At 42.6% G+C, this 10,490-nt stretch overlaps 1 protein-coding gene across 1 annotated transcript in view; it reads right to left on the reverse strand.

Annotated features, from left to right (window-relative positions):
* The window catches only part of LOC137504552 (vomeronasal type-2 receptor 26-like), a 33,414-nt gene extending 25,299 nt beyond the window's left edge, over positions 1 to 8,115 (reverse strand). Inside the window, exons 1-3 of the mRNA XM_068233133.1 lie at positions 7,683 to 8,115; positions 3,344 to 3,377; positions 3,243 to 3,271 (exon numbers count right to left, since the gene is read on the reverse strand). Of these exons, the coding sequence (XP_068089234.1) occupies positions 3,243 to 3,271; positions 3,344 to 3,377; positions 7,683 to 8,115 (496 nt within the window). The remainder of the gene's footprint in view (positions 1 to 3,242; positions 3,272 to 3,343; positions 3,378 to 7,682) is intronic.
* Positions 8,116 to 10,490: the final 2,375 nt, after the last annotated feature.

Genomic DNA, 10,490 nt, shown 5'->3' on the forward strand with positions numbered 1-10,490 from the left:
AGGTCTCTGAACACTTGTCAGAGGTAGCATCTGCTGGTGACACTCATTTGTAGGGCACGTATGTATGCTTCCAGGGGTGCAACAATAGACCCTGCAAGGGATGCAGCCGAAGGGGGAGGCCATGGGTAGAGATGTCACGAACATCAAGTCTTGGGTTCATGGACACTGAACCGCCATAGACGTCAATAAGCAGGCGAATTTTAAAACCTACAGGGACTTTTTCTGGCCACAAAAGTGATAGAAAAGTTGTTTCAAGGGGTCTAACACCTGGACTGTGGTATGCTGGAGGGGGATCCATGCCAAAAGTTTCACCAAAAATTACGGAGATGACGCAAGGTCAGGTTTTAATACCTAAAGGGCAGAAATCACAGTGCATTACTACATTTGAGGAATAAAGGGCTGCTTGGTGGTAGTGTAAGGGTTATGTCCACTTCACAGTGACAGACCCAATGCTGCGTATACCGAAATTGAGCACTAACAGGTCTGTAAGACCCTTAGGTGTGTGGTTCTGCATATGCGCTCAACTGAACGGACCAGCATGGCATGTAGCACAGGCCATGATGGGAAGTTATTAATAAAACTGTACAATGGAACCAGTGTACAACCTAATTATTATATTTTTTTTATTTTGGCTTATTTGTGAACTTGTCCATGCTAATTACGCGAACATGCAGCCACGTGAGAGTGAGCGCTACTAGGTCTAGAATGTGACACTGGTCAGTGACACTGACAAGAGATGCGGTCACTTAGCTCTGCACATGTATGTGTAGGTTTTGTAATTTGACCCCCAAAAAATGTTTTGGAAACGCTGTAGAAGAGGCCAGACAACGTCATGTCCTACACATTTTACCCCAAAAATTATTTTTTTTTTTTTTAAAGAAAATGAATGTTTGTTGCATCCCTGGTGAGTGTCACTGACAAGAGAGGTGGTGACTAGTCTCTGGACATGTCTGTGCAGGTTTACATATACAAATTTAATTTAAGAAAAAATGTTATTGTTATTAACAAAAAATGTAATTGTTAATTAGAAAAAAATGTTATTGGTGTGTGCACTGGGATGTGGAATAGGCCCTGGGGAGCTGGGGGTGTTCAGTTGGGGTAGAGGAGGGCGCAGCAGCAGCAGAGGAGGACTCAGCTGAGAATGATAGTGTAGCCCTGCTACAAATAGTGCAGCTTCTTTAATTTAAAAAAAAAAAAAAAAAAAAAACATGTATTTTTATTTCTGGCCAGCATCAGCTATGAGAATTAGTGCTGGCACAGGCTGTATTTACACAGAGCAAGCAGCCAGCACTCAAGATGGCTGTTCTGCTCTCAGTCAGGGGGCGGGTGTCAGTTACACAGGTTGGGAACGCCCCTCCAGCTGAAGAGGCAAGCCCTCTCTGATTTTTACCTCAGAAGGTGACACAGGCAGCGTGAGGAGAGATGACAGAGACCAGAGGGGGAGAAACTGAGCTGACAGAGAGAGAAATGGCATTCAGTAGCAGAGGAATTTAGCTCACTGATGACACACAGAAAGGGGACCATGAGAGACAGCTCCCTGAGTCAAAACAGGGAGACACCTCATCCACAGAGGAGTGAGAGATAGCTCAGCAAGGCCAAGGAGACCACTTCAGGGAGACACCTCATCCACAGAGGAGTGAGAGATAGCTCAGCAAGGCCAAGGAGACCACTTCAGGGAGACACCTCATCCACAGAGGAGTGAGAGATAGCTCAGCAAGGCCAAGGAGACCACTTCAGGGAGACACCTCATCCACAGAGGAGTGAGAGATAGCTCAGCAAGGCCAAGGAGACCGCTTCAGGGAGACACCTCATCCACAGAGGAGTGAGAGATAGCTCAGCAAGGCCAAGGAGACCACTTCAGGGAGACACCTCATCCACAGAGGAGTGAGAGATAGCTCAGCAAGGCCAAGGAGACCACTTCAGGGAGACACCTCATCCACAGAGGAGTGAGAGATAGCTCAGCAAGGCCAAGGAGACCACTTCAGGGAGACACCTCATCCACAGAGGAGTGAGAGATAGCTCAGCAAGGCCAAGGAGACCGCTTCAGGGAGACACCTCATCCACAGAGGAGTGAGAGATAGCTCAGCAAGGCCAAGGAGACCACTTCAGGGAGACACCTCATCCACAGAGGAGTGAGAGATAGCTTAGCAAGGCCAAGGAGACCACTTCAGGGAGACACCTCATCCACAGAGGAGTGAGAGATAGCTCAGCAAGGCCAAGGAGACCACTTCAGGGAGACACCTCATCCACAGAGGAGTGAGAGATAGCTCAGCAAGGCCAAGGAGACCACTTCAGGGAGACACCTCATCCACAGAGGAGTGAGAGATAGCTCAGCAAGGCCAAGGAGACCACTTCAGGAAAAATTGACAGATAAGTGAAATTTCACCACACAGAAACACAGAAAGAAAGTGACAGGAGTTTATCTAAAAAGACATTTTCCTAATAGTAATGACACAAAAATCAGACTGTCAAATCAAATCAGCTAAATATTCTTCGTCTGATTCTCTACAGTCAGGGCCGGATTTCTGGCAAGGCCACATAGGCCATGGCCTAGGGCACCAGAAATTTAGGGGCGGCTCAGTGAGGGGCAGTAAAGCTATTCTATGCAGCCATCCATATCTACAAGAACAGATTTAACCTTCAAACTCCCTGTCCTGTACTTGTGTTGTCCCTGCAAGACCTGTAAGCTCTATCCTGCAGGTACACTTCAGCCTAGCTCTCATGGTGACACAATGGTTCCATCATTAATGAGATAACAAACATAATATAAAAGTTCTTAAGGAAAACATAACTTATAATCTATACGCATATTACTAAAATAGTCATCTGTGACAACTGACATCCAATGAGGGAAAGTAAGTAGAATTCTCATTGGGGCACACAGATATAACAACCAAACAGACGGTATAGTTGGCCTTGGGCGGTGAAAAGTACAAATCCGGCCCTGTCTACAGTTAGATAATATATATACAGTGTGTGTGAGGAGAAGAAATGTTGTCATAGCAACACCAGAGTACTGTATGATGTGAACCAATGACTGTGCTTCCCTACCTGTCACCACAGAGCTGATCAGTGAGAGAATCTGTGTGTGCACTCACTGGTACTGATTATTAATCTGTCTCTCCACAGTAAAGCCAGTCAGCCTGTGTTTGAATGCATTTACTCTGTACATTGACTGTGCATATGCCTCAAGAATAATCCCCAGTGTGGCTCTGCCTGATATGAGTGGAAAAGACACTTACCTGACGAAATTTTTGGAGTGTTAATCTCTCTGTGTGGAGAAAAGAGAATAACACATTAGTAAAGAAATTTATCAATTCATGGGAGAAAAATAGGAACTTACCCGTGAAGAGATCTGTTGCTGTGTTCTGTGTGTTCTGCAAGTGAAGTGATTGCATTTAGAGCTTAAACCAACCTGCAGTGAGAAGTAATAAAAGGAGAGAATTGATACTTACATATGTGACATACAGGAAAAAGAAAAACTTTGATAACAATAAAGGGAAGAAACTTACTTCAGAATTATTGAACTGGCATCTTGGAGTGTGCTGCATGTAAAGTAAAGTAAGGTTATTATAAGCTATCATCTGCTTCAGGAAAAGATCTTTCATCAGCAACTTATCATCAGTTCTTTTAAAGGGGTACCCCTACTCCATGATCATATACAGGTTTAAGTGTGAATATGAATTCATAGCCACTGTATGGTTAGATAAGACTTTTGCAAGGAACTGAAGACTGTTATGGTCATTACCATACAGTAAGGACTACTTCGAGTCAGTCACTACTTATCTACCCAACCAGAAGCATTAGTCCATTTCCTATTTGGTTTCTCTCAGGTGTATTTGTTCACATACATGCAGAGCCGGGACAAGGTCCTCCAGCACCCAAGGCTGAGACACCAAAGTGCGCCCCTCCATCCCTGCCACCCCAGCCATCACACACTGATTGCTATTAGACTAAGAGGGCCACAGGGCCCACAACCTCTCCAACACCTTAATATCTAGTTATCTGGCTTGCAGTCACTGCCATGTATCCCTTTTTCTTATTTATTTCTGCTTCAAACACAATTAGGAATGACAGCTGAATGAATTCTGCGCCCCCTCCTACACTGCGCCCTGAGGCTGGAGCCTCTCCAGCCTATGCCTCGGCCCGGCCCTGCATACATGTATGCATACATATTTTTAGATAGGAAAGAGAAAACTGTATCGCTATAGACGTATTGAGAGTGAGATGAAGAAAAAGGTCTGATGAAGATTTGTGAAATGTGTATTTGCTGTGTTTTGTTCTTTGTTTTTCCTACAGGTGCAGGAACTTCAAGCAAGGTCCAAGTGCAGTAGCCTCTAATGATATTTCAGGAAGTAACCTTTTTCTTTTCAGGTGCTAGATCTTCAAGCAAGAAGTGTTAACTCTGAATTTGTTGCTTATTTTACCTCATTAATTTAGTGTATTTCAAGGGTGGTCTTGATATTGAGGATTTCAATTGGGGGTTTGTATTCTTGTTCTGCATGTTAGTGGACATTATTTCTTTGTTTGCCAAATAAAATCAATTGTTATTTTTCACCAATTTATCCTCCTGGTCAGTCGCTGTCCTTCCGCTTTAAGAGTAATAAGGGAACTCTCTCCTTGTGATAGTAATCGATTGGTCGGTTACAATAGCAAAGAGGATGATGGAGGAGGAGTAGGAGAAGAGGAGGTGGCACCGTGGCAGCAGGCCTGCCAGCCATTCATAGTGGTGTCACCAACTCCAATGCACAGCCACGCAGTGGAGGCTTGCCAGTGGTCACCAGGGTTACCCAATGTGCAGTATACTGTAGGTAATATACCTGTCCTAACCATGCTTTCCAGCCAAGGTATCAGTGTTTATGGTGGCCATACATGGTACAATAAAAACTTTTGATCATCCCGTTTATTCGATCTAAATGATCGAGTCGAATGAAAGTTGAAAATATTTTTTTTTGATCAAGAAATTTGAATGATTATCCCATTTATTCGAGAAATATCAGATCGGACATGCTGGAAAAATCTTTATATTCGATCTAACGGAATAATCAAACTAAATTATCTAATAAAAAAAAAATGAAAAATTGTACCATGTATGGCCACCCTTAGATGGACCCTTGCCCCAGCACTGTGTGTCAGAGATGCGGTGACGTGGCTCTGCACATGAAGGCGCAGGTTTACACATACAAATATAATTTGAGAAAAACATGTCAATCTTATTTATAAAAAAACTTTAATTGATATTTAGAAAAAAAATCTCAATGTTATTTTTTTTTTTGCAAATAAATTTTTATTAGGAATTTTTATAATACATTTAAACAGACAGAAGAATATTCCACATAAAAAAAACATTGTGTACATCAGTTGTTGAGGACTATGTCATAAAAGTGAGTTTATGGTACCGATACAATTGTTCTGAGTAAAGCAGGTACCTAGTTGTCTCGGGTAATCTTTGGTGAGAGAATCCGGATGGAGAGGTCCTGATGGATGAAGAGGTCCTACTATTCATCCTAGCTAAGTAAAGTAATTTACTACATGCATAGTAAGAATCTATAGTATATCGCATATGTACCTCAGGTGAATGAGGGACTGGTGTACATCCAAACTGAGTTATAATTATGTGGAAGGGAGAGTAAAGAGTGCCTATAGCAGAGCACATAAGACAGGATGAAAAGAAGGAAGAGAGAGGGGAGCACGAAAGAGAAGAATTGAGGAGGGGGAGGGGGGGAATGGGGAGGGGGAGGGGGGGAAGGGTGTGTAGGGGGGGATGAATCCAGTTCGGGCCAGACTAATTTTTAAGTTTTTTAGTTAGGTTGGTATTTGTGGTGCAGTTGACATAGGGAGAATGATATCTCTGAGTAGGATGGTCTTGGCTTGTTCTGAGTCTCTAAAATCAAGCCATATGGCCCATCTAGTGACAAAAGATTCAGCTGTATCTGAGGTCGGAGTGAAGAGGTCCTCCATTCGCATAATACCATTTATTTCCTTGAAAAGTTCGGCCATAGTAGGATTTGTAGTAGATTTCCAATGGCGGGCTATTAATAGTCTTGCTGAAATGAGCAGAATTGGAGTTATTGATTTTTTAATGGTTGAGGGTCTGCCCGGTAGTAGGGTTAATAGGGCCGTTGATGCTTTCAAAGGGATAGATTCACAGTACATTTGCCTGTGAACCTCAAACACCCCCTCCCAGAATTGTTGTATTTTGGGGCATTCCCACCAGATGTGGATATGAGTTCCTATAGCTTGCTGACACCTCCAGCATTGGTTTGAGCTTTCCTGGTTATATTTAGACACCTGAGATGGGACTCGGTACCATCTAGCAAATATTTTGAAATTCCTCTCTTGAAAGTTCAGAGAGACTGAGGATTTATGTGTTAATTCAAAGATTTTTTCCCAGTCTTCTGCTGGAAGAGTCTGTCCTAAGTCTCTATCCCAGGCGTCTGTTAGTTTAAGAAGGTCTTTTTCACTATTAGTACATACCAGTAGAGAGTAAATCTGAGAGACTTTGTGATTTAAGGAGGATGTAGTGGCACACATTCGCTCAAATGGTGTTAGACTTCTGTGTATATTGGCTTTGGACATTAAAAACTTATAATACCAGGAAAGCTGGGACCATAACAGCCAGTTTACTTTGGGGTGATTCTGGGGGTTGCCTATGTTTTCTTTTGGTATAAGCCTATTCGAGGAGATAATATGTCTCACTTGGGGCCAGAATTTCCTGTCCCAGCCTAGAAAGGAAGGTTGTTGAAGCCCTGTGGCTAAGTTAGGGTTATCTAGAAGAGGCGTAAGTGGGCTGTAAGGAGTGGATAGCCTGATTCGATCTCTGATGTCCCGCCATTTTCTTAGAACAATTTGAGACCAGAATGCAATGTCGTCTGGTGTGGGTTTTAAATATGGAGGAATCCATAGCAGTGCTCTTGGATCTAATTTGGATGTAACTGCTTCTAGTATGACCCATTGTTTATTGTCTCTATCTTGGAACCAGTTCAGTATGTGTGTTAGCAGGGTAGCGTGGTAATATGTTTTAATGTCAGGTAATCCCATGCCCCCTTCCATTTTGGGTCTTGTGAGAAGTTTGAATTTAGTCCTATGAATTTTACCTAACCAGATGAAGTTTAGCATAATGGATTGTAATTTTTTGAGGTATGTGGAGGGAAGTCCAATAGGTATTGCTTGTAATGTGTAGAGAATTTTAGGAAGAGTGTCCATTTTAACCACGTTTATGCGGCTAGACCAGGTGAGTTTGAGGTTGGTCCAATTGTCTAATTCTTTTTGGGTTTTACTTAGAAGTGGTGGGTAATTAAGTTGGAATATTTTACTTAAGTCGTTGGGTATTAGAATTCCCAGGTATTTAATATGGCTAGGCTGCCATCTGAAATTGAAGGAATTTTTTAGAGTATTAATTGTTAATGCTGGGAGATTTATATTTAATGCTTCAGTTTTTGTGATGTTGATTTTGAAGTTGCTAACATCTCCAAATTTATGTAACTCAGAAATGATGTGTGGAAATGCAATGTGGGGGTTAGATACGTAGAGTAGCAGGTCATCTGCGAATAACGAGATTTTAAAATGATGATCCCTTATTTTCACTCCCTGAATTGATGAGTTTTGTCTGAGCGCCATCGCCAGATGCTCCATACAGATTACATAAAGCAGGGGGGAAAGCGGGCATCCCTGCCTAGTACCATTGGCAATTTTGAAGGCGTCCGACAGGGTCCCATTAACTCGGATCCTGGCACTAGGATTGTGGTATAGTGATAATATTTTATTCATGTAGGAATCTCCCAAGCCCAACTGCCTGAGGGATAGCTCCAGAAACAGCCAGTGGACCCTGTCGAACGCCTTCTCAGCATCTACAGATATAATACATAGGGGTGTGTTAGTTTTCTTGGCATGGTGGATCAGGGAGACCGTTTTCAGGGTATTGTCTCTAGCCTCTCTCCCTGAGACAAAACCTGCCTGGTCCGTGTGTATAATCTTGGGAAGTAGGGGTTTAAGCCTTTCAGCTAACATTTTAGCAAAGAGTTTTAGGTCTATATTGATCAGGGAGATGGGCCTATAATTTACACAGTAATTTGGGTCTTTTTCCGGTTTGGGGATAACCGTAATGTGTGCCATTGTGGTTTGGGGGGTAAAAAAATGAGAGTCGTCAATTGAATTGAAAGCCTGTAGCAGTATTGGAGACAAAAGTGCTGAGAATTTTTTGAAGAAGGTTCCTGAGAGACCATCGGGTCCGGGGCTTTTACCTTTTTTAATAGATCCTATACAGGCCAACAGCTCAATTTCCGTGAATTGCTGGTCTAATTCCTCAATAGTTTCGGGAGATAGTGTAGGTAAGGGGGTAGCATCAATATATGAGGCTATTTTGTCTCTTAATTTAATCGGATCTAGGTCGTGAAATTTCCCTTTAAGGTTATATAAGGAGGTATAGTATGTGTTGAATTCCTTGGCTATGTCAGATGTTTTAACCTTGGTCTGGTTTTGTGTATTTTTAATGGAGAAGATATTTGTGGAGGTCGAGATTGGATGAAGAGATTTAGCTAGTAGGGTGCCACATTTACCTCCTCTATGAAAGTACATACTCCGGGATTTCTCCCTAGCTATCAAGGTATTTTGGTCTAATAAAGATAATAGGGTTTGTCTGGTGTTGGATAATTTTAGGTCCGTGTCAGGTGAGTATTTATCTTTTAATTTATTCTCTAGGTCCTCTGTTTCCAGAAGTAATTTGGAAATTTGCTCACTGCGTTCCCTTTTGAGCCGAGAGCCATGGGAGATGAAAACTCCTCGTAGCACACATTTTAAGGCTTCCCATTTAATAGCAGCTGAGGTGTCATCATGGCTATGATTAAGAGAGAAATTCTCAATGGTTTTTTGTATGTCTGCTACACATGTGGGATCACGAAGTAAGTTATCGTTTAGTCTCCATTGGCTTTGAGCTCCCGGGGATCTATGTAAAGCAAATGAGCAAAAAATAGGGGCATGGTCTGACCACAGTCTGATGCCTATAGACGCCTGTATGTTTCTGTCAAGAAGTCTCTGAGAGGTAAAAATATAGTCTATTCGACTATGTGATTGGTGGACAGGGGAGAAGAATGTGTAGTCTCTGTTAGTTGGGTGAAGAGTTCTCCAGGCGTCTACCAGGCATAGAGACCGAAGTTTAGCCTTGATTTTTACTAGGACTTGTTTTGGGAGTGAGATTCGTTGAGAGGAGGAGTCTAGTAGTGGATTAAGACATAAGTTGAAATCGCCTCCCAAGATTATATTACCCTCTGCAAATTGTGCTAGTTTATTGAGGTATGTGAGTAAAGCGGTACCCTGATTTTGATTTGGAAGGTATATATTTGCCAAAGTGTACTTAATTTCTTGAATTTGTATTGTGAGGAAGATATATCTACCCTGGGTGTCTATCATAGAGTTAAGGACATTGAGGCTGAGATTTTTGTGAAATCCTATAGATACCCCTTTAGATTTGCCTAGGGGATTCGGGCAGTGGTACCATTTGTTGTAGTATCTAGAGTGGAACAGGGGTATTTCTCCTTCCTTGAAGTGGGTCTCTTGTAAGAGAATAATGGAGGCGTGTTGTTTATGGAGGTGATATAGGATCTGGGATCGCTTGTTGGGGGCGTTAAAACCCTTAACGTTGTAGGACGCTATGATGCAATTATCCATAGTCAAGGGTTGGGGGCTGAGAGGTAGTTATTAACATGTCACTTACATCACAGTATCTGATTGATGTCTTACCCTTAGTAGAGTCACCTTTTCCCCTACTCGGGAGGAACATGCAGGGAGTGAGAAACATATATGAGAAGATAGAGAAAAACATAAGAGAGATTAAAACTGTTAACATAGGTCTCAGGTCTAGGTAGATCCTGAGTAGAAAACTGTTGGAAGGTATCACACATCCCGGGTGAGACCATAGATTCGGTGTCATCGGGATGAAAGATTTGGCGGGAGATGGAAGCCAATCGCCTATTTCTTTAACTCCCGTCAAACCAGGACTCCTTGATATAAACAATAACACATTCTATCTAAAACAACATGTTTTAAGTAAGAAATACTTATCCTTAACTATTGGATTTAGTACGCTTTTAAGGGTGTATAGAACTCCAGAATTAGACCAGCTAGGTCAGGCCCTTTCTTAACTAACGGAGGGGGGGGGGGGGGGGGGTAGGAACAGTGAGTTAGGCCATAAATGCAGTTAGTTTTATCCCTACCTCCTCTCGCCCTATGGCATGGTCAGTTATAGTGTGATGAGGGTATACAGAGGTCAGCCGACCGCATATTCCTATTAGTAAAATGCCTCTTATTTGCTCAGGGCTGGGGGTTATGATGAGCCTATCTGTCAATGTTATTCCTAGCGGGTCTGTTGCGGTTTGGGACCCTTCTCCACTTCTCCTTTTGCGGTAAGGCTAAATTGTCCGTGTGGATAGGCCACTCATCCAAGGTGATTTCAGGCAGGTCGAATGTTTCTCTCACTTTAGGCAGATCATTGG

This window comes from Hyperolius riggenbachi, chromosome 4 (assembly GCF_040937935.1).
Source record: "Hyperolius riggenbachi isolate aHypRig1 chromosome 4, aHypRig1.pri, whole genome shotgun sequence".
Taxonomy (NCBI): Eukaryota; Metazoa; Chordata; class Amphibia; order Anura; family Hyperoliidae; genus Hyperolius; species Hyperolius riggenbachi.